The 19,680-nt window shown below is 35.2% G+C and overlaps 1 protein-coding gene across 4 annotated transcripts in view; it reads right to left on the bottom strand.

Annotated features, from left to right (window-relative positions):
* Positions 1 to 19,300, bottom strand: part of LOC138706106 (serine/threonine-protein phosphatase 4 regulatory subunit 4-like) — a 150,371-nt gene extending 131,071 nt beyond the window's left edge. For all 4 annotated transcript variants that reach the window (XM_069835074.1, XM_069835072.1, XM_069835075.1 and 1 more), the window contains exon 1: positions 19,120 to 19,300. In XM_069835074.1, coding sequence (XP_069691175.1) covers positions 19,120 to 19,196 — 77 coding nt within the window. In that variant the 5' untranslated portion in view covers positions 19,197 to 19,300. The remainder of the gene's footprint in view (positions 1 to 19,119) is intronic.
* Positions 19,301 to 19,680: the final 380 nt, after the last annotated feature.

The following is a 19,680-nucleotide window of genomic DNA, read 5'->3' as shown; positions in this document are numbered from 1 at the left end:
AGGAGAAGATGTTTTTATTCCACGTAATATTATGATACCCACTAATATGCCTTTCGATTTTAAACAATTACAATTTGAGTGCGACTAGCATATGTAATGGCCATATTAAAATGAAGCTCAAGGACAGTTGCTCAAAGTTGCAGACATTAACTTAATAACTGCGTGTTTTTCACATTCTCAACTGTATTTTATAGAAAGGATTGGAAAAAAAATTTACACATATCAAAATGCAATTCAATGATACTTTTGTCATGTTGGTAATGTAGTATGTCAATGTACATAAGCAGACAGAAAATAACACTGTATTAATTCTAAAATATGTGTATGTATCTAAAGCTCTGGATTTAACAATGAAGTCATCATCCTTCTTGCTTCCCAATATTTTGATGGAAGGTCCACAAATGTCCTAAGAGTTTCACAATTAGCCAGGTGATCCATCTCCATGTCCTCTTCTCTGGTGCACAATAAACATTTACGTGAATTCAGTACTCCAATACAATGGAGGTGTTTACTGAGGCAATCATGGCCAGGGGCCTGTTTCTCAAAACTCATGGACTAGTAATACTAGTCTGTACAGTAGTAATATTAGTTTATTTTACAAGTCTGTGTTTCTAGAAACTACTAGGGTAAAGTAGTAGTACCAGTTCACAGACTAGTAATATTTGTCGATTTCACCAGTTCATAAATGATTCTGTTTCTCAAAATACTAATCTAGTTGATTATACAGAGTTGGGCAGATAAAACCGGCCCATGTTATGACATTGATAGGTACTAATGATTTGAAACAAACTTCAAATGGAATGAAAATAAAATGCATTTACCTTCATAATAAATGTTGGAAGTGCCCTCCATCTGCATCTAGACACTTCTGTGCACGTTTTAACAGGTTCATGAAAACACGTGTCAATTCCTCATGGATGATACTGTGGATGCAATTCCGCAAGTTCTCCTACTCACATGAACCTGTTGAGGCAATCTCGTGGTAGACTTTCGAGGACTCCTAGTCATAAATTCATTAATTCGCGCCGTAAATTGAGGAGTCCGGACAGAAGGAGTTCTGTTCCTTGTTACATTTTTGATGGATCAAGTCATATGCCATTTTCGCACCAAATCTTGAATGCTGCTTTTCGCTGGTACTGAGCGAAGCGGATATTTGTCTCTGAATAATTGTTGTGTTTCCTTAATAGAGCTGGACTGTACGTACGCCTTCACAATGAATATTCGCTCTGGTATTGAATAAGTCATGCTTATTTAAAGAACAACTCTTTACATGTGTTTAGAACGTCTGACTTTTAAACAGCAACCAGAAGAGGTTATAAGCAAAAATGGCGCAACAACAATGACACAAAACACGCGGAAGATATAGTATAGCCAACATAATTACATTTTCAAGAAAAAAGAAAGAAAAGAAATCAATACCCTACATAATTTAATTTCCAAATCATATGACATGAGATGGGGCCGGTTTTATCTGCCCAACCCTGTACTAGTATTCAACAGGAATATTCCTATAAGAATCTAAAGACTGGTGATTTCTATATTATCAGTTACCAGTGACAATCTTTCTCAGATAATTAAAACAAAATATTGTAGCGTGCAAATTAATCCGAACACGACATATTTTTACATTTTCTATCATTGTTGGCCTCACAGCTGCTCATATCGCTTTAATTAACATCTGTAGTACGTGTAATTCCATTGTTGAAGGTCTGTCGTTATTATTTTTTTTATAATATGTGACATTTTGCCTGTCATTTTGTACTTATAAGCATTTCAGTTGTGTTGAAGACTTAATACTGCAATCCTGTGTACATTCTGTCATCTTCACAAATGGATATAACTCCACGAAAACGGTCTAAAATTATAACATTAGCAGAGTATTCTTCTATGACACAGAGGCAAATTGCTGCAGAATGTCACATCGGTTTAGCTACTGTTAATTCGATCATAAAACGATACAGGGAGACTGGATCCATCACATCCCAGAAAAAAGGAAACAGTGGCCGGAAAAGGAAGACTTCACCTGCAGATGAGCGTTTAATTGGCAGGAAAAGTAAATTAAATCCTAGACTAACTGCTGTCGACTTAACCCGCGAGTTAATGGCTACCACTGGGGCGAATATTCACGTCACAACAGTGCGGCGTAGGCTTTTGGAAGCTGGACGAAGGGCTCGTAAGCCTATTAAGAAGCAACTGCTAACCCCTGTTATGTGCAAAAAATGCTTAATGTGGGCAAAATTACATCATAACTGGACAGTGAATGACTGGAAGAATGTACTTTTTTCCGATGAGTCTCATTTCGAGGTCTACGGCCCCGTGTTTCTTACGTATGGAAAGGATCCGAAAAAGTAACAGCAGCTCATCTCCAACAAGCACCCAAAAACCCCCCTAAAGTAATGTTTTGGGGTTGTTTTACACATGAAGGGCCTGGGCATTAATACCTATCAAGGGAATGATGAATTCTGACAAATATATTCACTTATTGGAAACCAGAATCGTACCCCCCCAGCTGCAAAAATCATTTCTGGATGGCAGAGGTGTGTTCCAACAAGACCTGGCACCATGCCATACGTCTCGAAAAACTACAGAATTCTTCAACAAGAAGAATATTCAGGTACTCCCCTGGCCAGGCAACTCATCCGACATCAACCCCATTGAGAACTTGTGGTCAATTTGCAAAAGAAGAATGCAAAAAATGGATTGTTCTACAAAGGAGAAGAAGATTTCTGCCCTCATTGGTGTATGGTTTCGCGATGAAGAAATGAAGAATATTTGTGGGAAATTAGTGGAATCCATGCCAAATCGTCTCAGAGCTGTTATTAGGAACAAGGGAGGCCACATAGATTACTGAGGTATGTCTTAGATCCATTTTTTATCCCGTTTGAGTGTTTTTGCATAAGTAATTACGTTGTTCGGATTAATTTGCACGCTACTGTATTTTTTTTTAATATATGTGGTTTAGTGATTCCGACTGAAGTGATGAAGAAGTTGTTGTGAGAAGAGCTAAAACTATATCGAGAAGGAACAATTATTATTCCTTTATGGGAGCATTGTTTAAATATAATGAACGGTTTAAATAAAGTGCTGAAAAGCTTGGAGAGTTGTTAAATATAGTGGGACCTGCCATAACAAGACAAACAAATAGAAGTCATGCATTATCAGCAAAGCTTCAAATACATTGCTCTACAAATCGGAATATTGATTATTTTCCAACTCCGGTCTTTCTGTCCTAGGCCAGCAACACATGCAGAATTTTTTTTCCTGATCTAATATCAATTCATCAACTACAGTAATTTTTGCTGGCTTTCCTCCTCCACTGCTAGTTCTTCTGACATTGTCAACTTTAGGTTACAAATTAAACATAAAACGACAATAATTTATGAATAGATCAAACGTAAACCTGAAAAAAAAAAAATAGCGAATTTTTCAAGTCATAAGTGGCATTCATGTCGGCAGTAGACCCACTAGCTACATAATATGTTCATATTATGATACTTGAACTTACCAAAGTTGCTTTCTTAACGTTGGGCCAGTAAATGTCCCTAACATATGCATAATCTTTGTTCTGAGCTATCAGTTCCATAGCCTCACACATTACAAAATTTTTTGTCCATTCATTACTTTATCATTTTTTGTTATTATGCTTGAAAAAGCACCGAATAATATATCCCTTGATTCATTAATCATATTGAGTATAGTTAATTTGCTTTCTATTGATGGAATTTCAACCGAAAAGAGAGATAAGAACCAAAACACATACAACTTAGCCTTCTAACCTCAAATAACAATACCTCCAATTACTATAAACAAATGAACTCAATCAGCTGACTAATGAAAGAGTTCATGTGACTAGTGAAAAATTGTCACAAGTTACTAGACTGATAAAATAGTTTGAGAAACCGAATCTACTAGTAACTGGTAAACTACTAAACTAGTATGTTTGAGAAACAGGCCCCAGTAATCAATCTAAACATGGCCACGGCAGATTTTCGAGGTAGATCAGGAATTAGTTTTGGATCTTTGAATGATTCTTTCCAGTTTGAATTTTGATGTTTTGCCTGTTCACTGTTACTTATTCTTTTTATGACTCGTTTTATTGACTCATTTGGGAACTTGAAATTTGTTTTTAAGTTGATTTTAGTTCCTTTCTTTGCTAACATATCCACTTTCTCGTTACCGTTCAGTCCACAGTGGGCCGGGATCCATTGGAAGACCACTTTTTTTATTTAGCATTTGAATTTGTTTTACCATGCAATGAATTTCTTTTAATTTTTCCATTTTAGGGAATGTAGTTTAGCTGATGGACTGGATTGCAGCTTTGGAGTCAGACAGGATGACTATGTTTTTGCACTGGTTTAGTCAAACAAATACATTTTGAAGTGATGCATAAATGACTTCAACTTCACCATCAAAATTTGTTGTGTACTTGCCAACATTTTTATAAAGAGAAAAGTATTGACAAGTAGCTCCTGCTCCAGCTCATTCATTCTGATCCATGAGAGATCCATCAGTGAATGTACAACCAGTCCTTTTGTGAATATTTTCTATTAATTGTTTGTAGGGCAATGGCTTTTGCTACTTCTGGATTTATATCTTTTTTGTTGAAGACTTCATCAAGATCAAGGCAGCAGTCTACTTTGAAGTTATTAAGTGGATTACAGTATATCGAGACATCAAATTTTCCTTTTCACTTGGTATTTCTAGATTTTGTTTAAGCTTTTCTACCTCTTGTATGTATCCGTTCTGGGTCCTCAATGTAAATTTAGAATCTTTGTATCTACTCCATTTATCCCAATTTAGAAGCCTTCTTAATTTTTCATAGGTTAAAAGGGCTTGTGTTTCAAAGTCTGTTACAACTGGTTTATTAGATGTGATTATTTGCATGGCTTCAATTGGAGTAGTTTTGATTGCACCAGTGATGAGACGTAAAGCTTGATTTTGAGTGCGTTCTAATATATGTTTATTTGTGGTTGATAAGGTTATTAGTGCTTCACCACAGTACGTTAAGATAGGCTTTATGTATGTGTTGTAGGTTGTGTTGAGTGTACTCCTTGAGCTACCCCATTTCGTTCCTGCCAGTCTTTTTAGTAATTTAAAACGATTCGTTACCTTTGTGCTGATGTGTTCAATCTGATTTCTCCAGGTGAGCTTATTGTCGAAAATATACCAAGGTATTTTGCATTTTCAGTTCTTTGTAACTTATCATCTCTATAGTTTAGATTCATTTTCACTGGTATCTTTCTTAATGAGAACAGTTGAAAGTTGGTTTTTTCTGTGTTCAATGACATCATATTATTTGAACACCAGGTTTCAAGTGTCACTAATGATGACTGGATGGAATTTTGAAGTTTCTCTACTGCGTTGGTTTTATGTGACGTCCAAATAACCAAATCATCAGCAAAGAGTGCTGTATTAGTGTCATGTTTTTCCAGCTCTTGTGGTAGGTCGTTAATATATATGTTGAATAGTGTTGTGCTTAATACTGCACCTTGAGGTAAGTCCAAGTGAGTCTGTTTATATTTAGAGTTTGCTGTTCCCTCGGGGAACCTGTAACCCCTGTAACCCCTGTTATGGCATAGAGATGCGTCCCATAGGAGGCAAATATGGTAACGGTCGGTGGACTCAAGTAAGCCCTCCCGGCTAGGTCTGAAGGACCCGCTCACCAAAGACAGGTGTGGTCCTCCTTTCATATAGGGGGTTGAGAAAGGACAGTACAACCGCCAACTCTTAAAAACATGGTGTCCTTCAAGAAAATGGTTGAAATCAGCTCATGAAAATGTTGCATCCCAAAGTAAAATTCTAAAATATACCTCTCTTAATATACTGTTGTTCATGTCAGAAAACGTGTTATTGCGAAATTCTATCTGTATAATCACGTTGCCAATGTAGTATGTTATGCGTTGTGGAAATAACAGTCTCTTATTTCTAAAATACTGGTAAATGTCTCTCAGAATATTAGTCCTTATGTTAAAAAATTACTTATTGTAAGTTTATATTGTATCTATATTCTGTATATAAAATTATAATCAACACAATTAATATGTTCTGAATTTGTGAGATGTAATTTCTCAAGTCATATTAAAAAAATCTGGGTATGATACAAGCAGAGATAGCAAGTTCGTACCAAAACAGTAGATTTCAGTTGAGTACAGCGAGGAGTATAGATGTCACCTGCGCCTCGCCCTGCTATAGACAATACACAGTATGTTCACAAAAACAATGCATACTACATGAAGCTATTTTGCTATTATTGTATTATTTACGTAATGTTAATATTATGCAAGATCCAAAAAAGTAAACTCATCTGTTATTAAATAATTATACAAACAGGATTGTGTAACACGTTTATTTTTTTCCCGATTATTCTTTGTTAAATATTGACGTCTCATGCTGCTATGCATTTGGTTGCATTACAGTCCAAGTTCAACATCGGAATTATAATACGAACTTCCTTGCTGTCATTACAATTGAAATGAAAATTTTCTTGAAAACAATTATGGATTTAATATTATGTGCCACATACGAGATACACTATTAGATTCACAAAGTAGTTGTTCACTTGATGACAGTAAGATATACTGTATCATATTTCATATTTCATAGCACTATTAAGCATGATAGCAAAAACTATGGAGTCAATGATCTCCAACAGATTAACTTGGTATTTAGAACCAAAATCTTTTATCACCAAGACAAGCTGGTTTTTGACGACTACACTCTACTAATGAACAAGTCATATGCCTCGGCCAAGAAATAAAAGACAGTTTTAACAAGAAAGAAGATACCTCGGCAATTTTTATTGACTTTCAATTAGCATATAACTCTGTTTGGAGAAATAAATTATTACTAAAATTCCAGAAATTAGATATCTCCAGCAATATGTTCAGATGAATATCAGAATTCCTTAGTCAAAGATTCATTGCTACTACATTCAATAATCACTTTCTAGTTACAGACAAACATATCAAGGTCTACCTCAGGGTGCTGTCCTCAGCACAACTTTATTCAATATTTATGTAAATGACTTACCCTCTTTATTAGAGGAATCAAACATGAAAACAGCACTATTTGCAGATGATATAGTTTTGTGGACTTCCGGTTCTCACAGACATAGAGACAAAATTCAAAATTCTGCTCTTAAAGCTCCAAATCAACTACATGAATGGAACACATCAAATTTGATGATACTCAATTTAAGCAAAAGTAACTACCAAATATTTTCACTTGGTAAAAAAGAAAGAGAATTCAGTATCCAATATAATGGTCAACACCTTCCTAGGACTTATGAATCCAAATATCTTGGAGTTATTTTCGACAGCAAGTTAACATGGAGCAACCATTTGAAATATATTTCTGAAACTGCTCGTAAAAGATTTTCCCTTCCGAAAAGATTAGCAGGACAGAAATGGGGATGCTCTAGAAATACTTTGAACACTACATACAAAATGTTTATACAAAATACTGCGAAGAAATTTTAATTACTTCACCTTTCATAAACGAAGTAGAACATGTTCAAAACCAAGCTCTCAGGCTCATTACTGGTGGAATCAAAACAACTCCGATAGATTTTATGAGATTCCTCACTAATATTAACAGCACCAAAATGACGAGAGAAAAAAAGCATTGATTCAATATGAAAAACTTATCAGATTACCAGGAAACAATTGGCATTCATACAGTCCTCTCTGTAGATTGAAAACTCAAACAAATTTCATATCCATTGTTCAAGAATTAAAACAGAAAATCAATATCCCGAATTTAAAAGAAAACTTACAAATTAAACCAAACCCTTTAACTCTATTAAGTATAGAATATAATCTAAATTTAACAGAAGAAATACTGAAATCAGAAGTAAGCACTGAAATAATGAAACAATTGTCTTTAGAGACAATTAATATTAGGTACCCTCCACAAAACTGGCTTCATTTATACACTGACGGATCCTTGATCTCCAGAGAACAAGGTGCCGGTGCAGGTGTTACGTGGTGTCTCTTCTCACTTTATAGATCTCTTGGATATGGAATAACAAGTTTTGATGGAGAAATCATTGCAATAAGTGAAAGTCTCAGGAATATTCTATGCCACATCAATAAATTTTAAAATGCAATTATATTGTCAGACTCTAAAGCAGCTATTCTATCAATAGTCTCTAGACACACACCTTCATCTCAAACAGCAAAAATAACTAAAATGCGCTCTCAATAACACTCAATAAAAGAATTGTATTTTAATGGATACCATTCCATTGTGCAATTCTGGGTAACGAGAATGCGGATGCTTTAGGAAAGAAGGGCAGCACTGCTACTTACAGACCTGTTACTAAATCTATGTATTACTCTGTGAAAAGATTTATTAAATCTACATACTTTGACTTCAACAACAAAATTTGATAACACAACCTCAAGGGAAAAAATGGAACTCTCTGCATCATAATTCACAGTTAATTCCCGATTTACCACGAAAATCGTCTGTAGTAGCTGCATTTAGATTGGCAACAGGCCATGATTGTTTGGCCAAACACCTGCATAGAATTGGAATATATCAATTCCCTAACTGCCCATTGTGCAACTCAAACCAAGAAATGGATTCGGAACACCTCAAAATCTGTGCTTCAGTGGCTGACCATGACAATATCTTTGAAAAATATTGGAGTGCAAGAGGTCAAATGACTTTATTATCAAACGCCTGGCATTAGAAAACAATAACATATTTCAAATTTGCTCCTGTAACATCTTGTGATGTAGAACGAATATTTTCAGAGTAAAAATAGTTTTTTTTTTTCTTCTGAATATAAAAGAAGTATTTCTTATGATAAAATGAAAATGTTCATTGTTGTTGTTGTTGTTTTCGGTCAAACTAAACTAATAACTCCACTAAATTCAATAAATTACTTTCTAGTTACAGACAAACATCGAGATCTACCTCAAGGCGCTGTCCTCAGCACAACTTTATTCAATATTTATACAAATGACTTACCCTCCCTATTAGAGAAATCAAACATGAAAACAGCACTTATGCTGTCTTTGACTAAGGAATTCTGATATCCATCTGAACATATTGCTGGAGATACCTAATTTCTGGAGTTTTAGTAATAATTTATTTATCCAAACAGAGTCATATGCTAACTGAAAGTCAATAAATATTGCCAAGGTAACTTCTTTCTTGTTAAAACTGTCTTTTATTTCTTGGCCGAGGCATATGACTTGTTCATGGGTAGAGTGTAGTTGTCGAAAACCGGCAAATTTAGTTCATTGTTATTTGTTATAATGAGACTAGAATCATAATTGTACACTTTGTATGTTATTTTTACATGTATGGGTAAATTATTTTAGTTTGGGAGTTATGAAGTTTATAATTACAAATTATTGTTTTTTTTAATATTATTTGTTTATTATTTTCTTGTTCTAAGGCTGTAGACTATTGGAGCACATATTTGGTTACCACCCAGCTATACATGTTTGTCGTTCTGGCTCACTGACATTTCATTCAGTAGAAATATAGTCCAAGCTCACACAACAATTTTGGTACCAACTTCCTAGCTCTAGATATAAGTTGGCGTACAGCGGTCAAGGGGTAAAAATCTTCCAATACGAATTAAATTATGTACGTATATATTGATTGATTCTTTGTTATGATCGATAGAGAGACAAATTTTGGCTCACGATGACATCCCAAGGGTTCAGACTGGGAACAAAGGAATTTCCTGTTTATCGTCAGGTGTGTCTGAAATTCAAATGAAAGACACATAAACATGAAATTGTGTGAAGTGCACAGCTTCAGATCAATTTACAGACCTTATAATTATTTTATCTATGTTTCTGTGCAATGTCACATTTGCGGCGGAGAGGTAAGGAGACGGGGCAAAGATTGTAATGCTTTTTAATATGCTGACTTCCACGGCTAAGATAAGCCACTTGAAATTTAACAGTCACTGACCGACAGAGATAAAATGTAAGATCTGTAGACCATTGAGATAATGCTAAGTGGATGTATAGGGACCGAGGGAGTGTGTTTTTGTTTTGTTGAACTTCAAAACAATGTTAACTCATATAAACTTTATGTGACTGAAGCTTGTATATATTTTAATTTGGGTTTACTTTATAATTTCATGTTTCTATTATTTTACTTGTAGTTCTGGTGATGTGGAAGAGAAAGCTTGATGGCCTTAAGTACGCCAAAATAAAAAAACGCACGCACGCACACACACACACACACACACACACACACACACTTGAAATGTGGATAAGGAGAAGAATGGAGCATGTGAAATGGGCAGACAGAATAAGAAATGAAGTTGTGTTGGAAAGAGTGGGTGAAGAATGAATGGTGCTGAAACTGATCAGGAAAAGAAAAAGGAATTGGTTGGGTCACTGGCTGAGAAGAAACTGCCTACTGAAGGATGCACTGGAAGGAATGTGAACGGGAGAAAAGTTCAGGGCAGAAGAAGATATCAGATGGTAGACAACTTTGAAATATACACAAATCATATGTGAAGACAAAGGGGAAGGCTGAAAATAGAAATAGAGCAGTGAAGTACATGCTCTTAGGCAGAAATATATGAATGAATGAATGAATGAACGAATGCTATACACCCCAGCAAGTTATTTTTTATTTTCTTTTATTTTTTTAATATTGTCATAAAATTCATTACAGCTTAAGTTTTTCATGTGATACTGTAATAACAAGATTGATTTAAGCGATGATACTTTTAATCTATTACGCTCATCAGACCACTGAGTCTTCATGAGAGAAAATATCCTCTCTACATTAGCATTATGGTTAGGAATGCTAAAATTAAACTCAACTAATTTCAGTAGTTCTGAAAACTACTCGGGATATTTGCATGACTGAAAAAACGATACCCACTTTGCAGCAATTTGCTTATTTTTGTAACTGTCAACTTCCTACCTATCTAATTTTTTCTGCGGATATTGTTTCAAGCATACTGATTGGTCAAATAATAAAGAATCATTAATCTCATATTCTGTATTATAAAATAAATTTGACAGACTTTTCAATGTTTTCCAGTGACTGATCTCGTCAAAAGTAATCCCATTAAAAGAATTTAAATCTTAAAAATATGTCACCCATTTTTCAACATATGCATAACATACATTACAAAACTTTGTAGTTTCTTTCTTGAAAGCATTTACTTCGCAGCCTGACAAATTATTTTAAAAACTTCTGTACTTTTGACCTTAACATTGTGTTTATCTTGACTATTCACAGTAAACTCTAAAATCGCGATTTTTATCATTTTTATAGATTTCTGGCGGGACACTTTTCTCGGCCCACAAAATCAGGACAATCCTGATTTTTTGGGATGTATGGCAACCATAGTTTTGAGAGAACAGAACACTGCTTATATAAGACTGATAAGAAGCAAAGCCCAGTGAGAAACACAATATTATGTTTATGATTTGAAACGAAAACAGAGGCAGGCAATGTACCGTATATAAAATGATAATTGCTTGCCGAATCAACATGACGATAACTTACATGGCGAAGTCATAAAAATGTTACAATTTTTTTTGTGTGTTAGCCTACATTCTGATGATGATTAATCTGAAATGGGAATTCTGTCGAAAATTATTTAATGAAAACTGAACTTTTATATGTTTTATGTGAGTACTGGTACTTTAAAATATGTACAGTGGAATCTGACCAAGAGAGAACCTGAAAATTTCGGAATCATCTCTATTTCGGAATATTTTCTTGGTCCGAACAAAAAGCACGTGCAGATGTTACGTTAATTTTCCTGAATAAAACAGAAACTGGAGGAATGCATAACCCACTGCTCATAATGGAATTATTTTTTTGTTTCAGACTGTACTTATGTAGATGTATATTGTATTTTGAAACATACTGTAAGCATATTTTCGAAGAAAACTTAAATAGGGCAGAGAAATCGATACAACTTAGAGTTGTCAGTTACCCGGGGTCTGGCGATCATTGGTTTATTGCTTTATTGAGAAAGAGGGATATTTGAATCCTTCGCTTGCTTCAAAGCCAGTACATTGTCACAGTCACATTTGTCGCATTTTGTTACTCGACTTCTAAAAATGCAACAAACTTTAAATGTGCAAAAATGCGATAACCACATTGGACTTCAGAAACGAAGATGGTAATGGAGAAAATGAAATCAGAGATGTATATGAACTAATCTGAATTTAAATGAAATGCTAATGGCATGGGCAATGTTCAAAAAGGTATTGAGCAACAGATGTTCAGGAATTGATTTCAAAGAGTTGGTGCAATTCGTGTAAGTTAAGTGAACAATTTCTTCTAATTGATTTATATAATTCCATCACATACTGTAAATTGTGAGCGAGGTTTCAGTTGCATGAATCTTGTAAAAACTGGAATTAGAAACCACCTTTCAGTAAAACGAATTAGCACTCTAATTAGCTAACTATAAATCTTGAAGAGGCTACTAGTTTAGAGCACCCATAAAATAACGTATTTTAATGTAATGTAAATTCAGCAGTAATTGATTCTAAACATACCTACATCTAATGATTTACTTACATATGGTAAGTATATCTAGAATGTGATAAGATGGATTGTAAGTAATAAAACTCCAAGAAACCAATTACATATCTTTTTATTTCTGCATACTTTATTAATTTTATTTTTTCTGCACAATTATTTATAATATTGCACAAGCATTTCGCAATTTGCAATATAATTTTTCATTTGTGCATTTTTGCGACAATTATTTATTTTCTAGCTTAAACCCTGGTTTACTTAATTACTTATGGCTTTTAAGGAACCCGCAGGTTCACAGCCACCCTCACATAAGCCCGCCATCGGTCCCTATCCTGTGCAAGAATAATCAAGTCTCTATCATCATCATATCCCACCTCCCTCAAATCCATTTTAATATTATCCTCCCATCTACGTCTCGGCCTCCCCAAAGGTCTTTTTTCCCTCCAGCCTCTCAATTAACATTCTATATGCATGTGTGTATCAAATATGAATGAGGTCTCGCCCACCTCATTATATTTTGCTCGACTAGTATAACTAGTCAGTTTGTTTTTATACCATTAAGTACGAGAAAAATTCGTACCGGCACCGGGAATCGAACCCAGGACCTCTCAGCTGTGGCGCTGAGTGCTCTCTAACCAACTGAGCTATGCCGGGACCCGATTCACGACGCCGGCCGAACTCCTCTCGTAGTATTGTGTTACGGCCTTACTGCCTGCACTTGAGACGATACATGTCATATATGTACAGGAGCGCATATTACATGACTTTATGGCCATATTCAACAACAGTTTCTTTAAACTGTTAACATCATATATGTATCAAATATGAATGAGGTCTCGCCCACCTCATTATATTTTGCTCGACTAGTATAACTAGTCAGTTTGTTTTTATACCATTAAGTACGAGAAAAATTCGTACCGGCACCGGGAATCGAACCCAGGACCTCTCAGCTGTGGCGCTGAGTGCTCTCTAACCAACTGAGCTATGCCGGGACCCGATTCACGACGCCACAGCTGAGAGGTCCTGGGTTCGATTCCCGGTGCCGGTACGAATTTTTCTCGTACTTAATGGTATAATTCTATATGCATTTCTGGATTCGCCTATACGTGCTACATGCACTGCTCATCTCAAACATATAGATTTAATGTTCCTAATTATGTCAGATGAAGAAGAAGAAGTGGAAAAATTCAAATATCTTGGAGCAACAGTAACAAATATAAATGACACTCGAGAGGAAATTAAATACAGAATAAATATGGGAAATGCCTGTTATTATTCGGTTGAGACGCTTTTGTCATCTAGTTTGCTGTCAAAAAACCTGAAAGTTAGAATTTATAAAACAGTTATAGCCTATTACCGGTTATTCTGTATGGTTGTGAAACTTGGACTGTCACTTTGAGTGAGGAACAGAGATTAAGGGAGCTTGAGAATAAGATTCTTAGAAAAATATTTGGGGCTAAGAGGAATGAAGTTACAGGAGAATGGAGAAAGTTACACAATGCAGAACTACACGCAAGTGTTTAAGTTGAGAATTTGTTAGACAGTAAAATTTGAGAAAGTTTTCTTTAGAATGTCATATAAAAATGTTACACTATCACTAAGTGATAAAGTTAAGGTGATTGAGTTACACGAGAAAGAGAAGTGAAGTGTCCGAGAGATTATGCTACAATTTTATTAAATGCGGGAAAAACACAAATTTATGATACTTTGGAAAACAAGGAGCATGTTATGAATGAGAGACCCAAGGGCAATGGTGATATGAAAAGAAAACTGAAATGTACGGAATATGAAGAGATTAATGAATTATGAGAGTGATTTGTGAGGTGTCTGTTCCAAAAACATACCAATTTCTGGATAAATTCTTCAAAGTCAGGCTCTCGAATTAGTCAAAAAATTGAATAAGTTGGAGTTCAAAGCTTCGAATGGCTGGCTTGAGACTGTCAGAAAAAGGCATAGAATTATCTGGAATCAAGAGTGTGGGGAAGCAAGTGGTGTAGACAATTCAGTTGTTTTTGAATGCAAGGAAAACTTACCACATTTCTGCAGGGGTTTGATCCCAAGGACATTGATAATGGAGATGAGACTGGTTTGATTTTTTAGAGCTCTTCGAACAAAATCATTGACAATGAAAGGAGAAAAGTGTAGAGATGACAAAATGTCGAAAGGGCATCTGTTTTTCTTTGAGTCAATATGCATTATAGCCTATATATGGATTTATCACCACATTAACACATTTTTTATTTCACAAAACATACACTGGACGAACTAAATGTAATTATGGAAGTCGCCATATTTTCTCCCCGCCATCACGATCCACTTCTACTAGGTGGCACCTGACATGGCACATAGCAGGGATGGCAATATATGCTAACGAAATGATAGGCTACTAAACGTGAGGAATGTTACTAGAATACAAGTGTGTACTATTTCATTTGGCGGGTGTAGGTTCGTTGCAATGACGTTATATAGTTACTTACCTAGACGCACAGTGAGACTGCTGTGCTGTACAAAATTGAATCTGTTCGAGCATCGTCATCATTGTGGCAAGTGTGGCATTTAGCAGGTGGTTGTGATAGTGACTGCGAATGTATTCAGTGTGTATTTGATGAATCTATCATAATGATGCATTTTTGTTTGGCTTATAACTGCACAAATAGTTTCAGTAAAGGCTCCAGCATCACTTTTCATGCTTAAATACCGATATGTAAATGTATTTAATAGTTTAACGTTCAATTAATTCAGGCTCTAAATAACATTTTCATGTAGATGGATTATTCTATCAACGTGTGGCAAGACTAATTAACACTAAAAACTGTTTCAGCAAACATATTGGTGGTATTTTTTAAATAGGATATAGGCATTATTATAATAAAATACCGGTATGTATTATTTCCAGCTGGACCTTAAAAAAAAACAGAACTACTGTTGCGCTGTCTGCCATTAAGAGAGATAATTTTATTTCAACAAATTATCACAAACTTTGTTCTCAACATTTCTGGAAATCACATGCAAAAAGGAGAGAGAGATAGAGAGAGACGATGATGATGATGATGATGATGATCCAGTTCCATCTCTCTTTAATTTTCCAAACCATCTTATGAGGGTATGTCCATTGTTGAAACGAGATAAATTCACATAGCCCTAAATTTCCATTAACTTGAACTTTATTGTTCAAAAGTATATTCGGTATCATTTCTTTCTCCATGGTATAATATTATTTTGTAGTTAGATAAACCCTCTATGAGGATTCTGAATACGAGTATTGGAGTCACAGAACCAGACAATGTAACTGTTCACACGTCCCTAATACTATTAGTTCGGAACACAATCATATGTTTAGTCCCAAGAAAAGATTGAGATTAATGGAAGATGAGTTACAGAGAAAGAATGAACAGATTAGGAGTTTGAAAAAAGAAAACCTGACTTGTAAAACAAAATGTGACATGTGCAGTTATAATATATAACGTAAAAAAATGCACAGCAACAAATAACCTCAGAGTTAGCGGAATAGAAAATAAATTTTTGAAATTAAACTAGAAGACAGCTTTCATTAAACTAAGTGGACCATTAAACATTAACAAGTTTAATAATTTAGGTAAATTTCTGTTCAGAGTCAAAATTAGATGGGAATAGAAGATAAATAAAAGATAAAGAAGATAAATAAAGATAAATAAAATGTGAGAGAATCTATCACTCTACAAAAACTATTAGTTAAGGAGTAACTAAATTAGTAATCTGTTAAATAGTTAAGTAAACAAGTGAAACGATGAATTAGAATAATAATAGTAAAATATTTTTAGCAATAGTAAATATAGTGAATAGTGATTTTATTATTATTATTATTATTATTATTATTATTATTATTATTATTATTATTATTACATTCGTGTTGTGTTGTATGGTATAGTATAGTAGATATACAGTATTAAATAGTATTAATCTATTATTAGCAGAGTTGTTAAATTAAGTACATTGTTCATAGGCTAGTAGCTACTTGTGTGGTATTTAATATATGAATATCATGAGGATTGTTAGTTTCCACAAAAACAATATAATTATAAATCAAAGTATACATTGGACTTTATTTCTTGAACTGCAGCTGGTAGGCCTTCGTATGAAACTTTATTAATGAAATGCAATCCAGTTCTATTGGTTTTATAATTAAATCGTATTGTGTAGTTATTCATTATTTTAGTGTCGTAAGGATAAACAATAATTTGAAAGTTTATTATATTGTTATGCATTATCAAGGGTCCGGGTACTTATATTGTCCACACCTGTGGAGTAACGGTTAGCACGTCTAGCCGCGAAACCAGGTGGCCCGGGTTCGATTCCCGGTCGGGGCAAGTTACCTGGTTGAGGTTTTTTCCGGGGTTTTCCCTCAACCCAATATGAGCAAATTCTGGGTAACTTTCGGTGATGGACCCTGGAATCATTTCAACGGCAGTATCACCTTCATCTCATTCAGACGCTAAATAACCTAAGCTGTTGATAAAGCGTCGTAAAATAACCTACTAAAATAAAAAAAAAGATACTGTACTTATATTTGCGACATTTGCAGCTATAAACTTATTGGTCTGCTAGCTTGAACTGCCACAGAGATGGCCGGTCCTGTACGATCTGCGCAGCTACTGGTGTAGGGGCTTGGTTTGTTGTGTGTTGTGTTATGCTACACACGTGAGTGTCGAATGCACATTTCATTATGGCGGGATAGGAGTGAGCCACCTGGGCGGGGAGTAGACAGTAGACAGAGAGCGCAGCTGCCGTGCGGCGAGAGTGGGGATAACTTCCCCTCTTACTGCAGTTGTTCTTTCAGATTTAGCATTGTAGTATTATGTGAGAGGTTAGGTTAGATTAGGTGTGTAGTATTATCACTATGTCGGCAATACTGAAACACACTCCATTCTATCCCTCAAATTAAATCACATTGACGAAATATGGCCGTGTTCTATTTTCACGCACGACGATTTTGGTGGGTCTAGGACATTTCGTCACCAGCTATTTTAGTCACTGGCAGTTTGTCACAATGAAAACTTGATCACAATACCTGTTCGTCGCAATGATACAGTAAGTTGGTCACAAGTATTTTTTCGTAACATGTGACACATTCGTTACAATGACAACTGGTCACAATACTACTGGCTGCCAATATGAATGAATGAATATTGTAATCTTAAACATTTTATTAATTTTATTATGTTTTCAATATATAAAAGTCAAAAATTTCCTGCTACATTATATTCTAGATCATATATACCGGTACATATATGATCTAGGGTTATATATGTACAAGAGACCGTAAGTACCCCAATATATTATCGTTATCCTTGTACTCATATTTTTCAATATTCTCTGAATTATTTTATCTAAGTGAACGTATTTCTTCTTTTTCTTGCGTGAAGTATGCCACTTATCATTCTTTCTATTTCCACGCTGATTTCTGCCGTCTCTCTCTGAAAGAGTGCCAGAAGATGATACCTATAGTGAGGGGTGCGCTTTTCCCATTTAAAGGTTAAGTCGCCTATGCCAAATTTCACAGTTGTTTGTTGTTCTTGGTAATTCATTAAGTTTCTATCATAGCAGTTCCATATGTTCGGTGGGAAAAGGGGTTGTTGTCTCCCACGACCGCATCTTCGACCTCTAATGAAATTGTCTTCCACATAGTCCAAAATTGGGAGCAGTTCTTCTTCAGCTACCTCTCGCAGCTGGTCAGATGCAAGTGTCACATCGTCCACGGGAACAAATGTTAAGGCAATAAGGGAATGAAAATGAACACGAAGTTCGTTTTCTTCCCATCTGAAGTCTTCATTGATTCCTTGATACGTCTCCAGAATGCTTGGGCAAGGTAAAACAGACATCCATCAATTGTTGATGTTCCAATGGCACTCAAAACTGCAGGTTCGTAAACAACCGAAATAAAAGCAGGCATCAATATTTTATTAAGTCAAATAACAATTTCTTCTTTTAGTTTTTCAAATACAATCCGTAATTCGTAATGTGTTACGAATCGTCCGGTAACGAAATTGTAATGTGTTACGAATCGTCCTAATGACGTAAAATTTGTGCGAATGATCCGGATTCCGATTTTGGTATATAAGTAAGACTGAATGGGCATACAGCTCTCCCAGTGATCACATCCAATTTCCAGTACTCCATACTATAAATCGAAGGCATTTTTCAAGGTATTTTGGCAATTTCCTATAATGCCAGTTACATATTGTACGTAACCTTCATCAAGACTTTATTCGAAGCGTCAAGTCACATTGCTTACCACTTGTCTGGTGGATCAAGAGGACTTTATGAAATCCGCAATTTAATAGACATGAATAAGGCCCATATTTAAATCACGCGCCTTCAAACACAGACCGGTGCGCTGTTGCTGTCAAATTAAGTACAGATGACGATGGCAATACTCCAATAATTCTCCTTCATCTGGAGTTTAATATTATGAATTGTGACGTAACATTGAAGCGCTAACACCTACGACTTTACTCCGTCAATACATAACACTGCGAGACCTGTGACACCACAGCTGCAGTACTATGTTCTTTGTATGACGTCATTCTATGCAAAAGAGAAGAACCAAAACATGATACAAAAACTAAGGAAGATATAATATAGTATGCTTACGGTTCACATGGAGCTTCTCCTGCTTCTATTGGTGCCTGCGATTTGTTGTCTTCCTGTTGCAATGACGTCCACGACATTATGAACGACCATTTTCTAAATGTCACAATAATTAAATTTCCTAGCTATTCCGTCAGCGTACTGAATGTAACACACACACCCTCTTCCTACACATGATTTGTGCGCATGCGCAAAGCTATTCATGGTTTCCAAGCAACCCAGCCTGCAGCATCTTTATTTCGTAATTTCAGTGTATTTCTATTCACATTAAACCATCATTTATAAACCTAAGATATTGTAAAACCATCCTTTGCAAAGTAATGTAAAATTAGCGTCTTAGAAAACGTATATTACCAAAATGAACAGAAATGTACAAAATTAAATATGACTAATAAAGGTGCAACACAATCAATCAATTTCTGAGGTGGGGAAATACTGGAACTGTAGGTGATGAAGGTCACATTAAGCAGCATTTAAATGTTGGTCCAGGGGTCCATAGGTATCGAGCTGTCAATTAAACATTAATGTGTGTGTCAAGACTTGGATTGGTGAATGAAATCCTTC

This window comes from Periplaneta americana, chromosome 9, assembly GCF_040183065.1.
Source record: "Periplaneta americana isolate PAMFEO1 chromosome 9, P.americana_PAMFEO1_priV1, whole genome shotgun sequence".
In the NCBI taxonomy this organism is placed as follows: Eukaryota; Metazoa; Arthropoda; class Insecta; order Blattodea; family Blattidae; genus Periplaneta; species Periplaneta americana.
The sequence above is the reverse complement of the archived record's forward strand: the minus strand, read 5'-3'. Positions and strand labels throughout refer to the sequence as shown.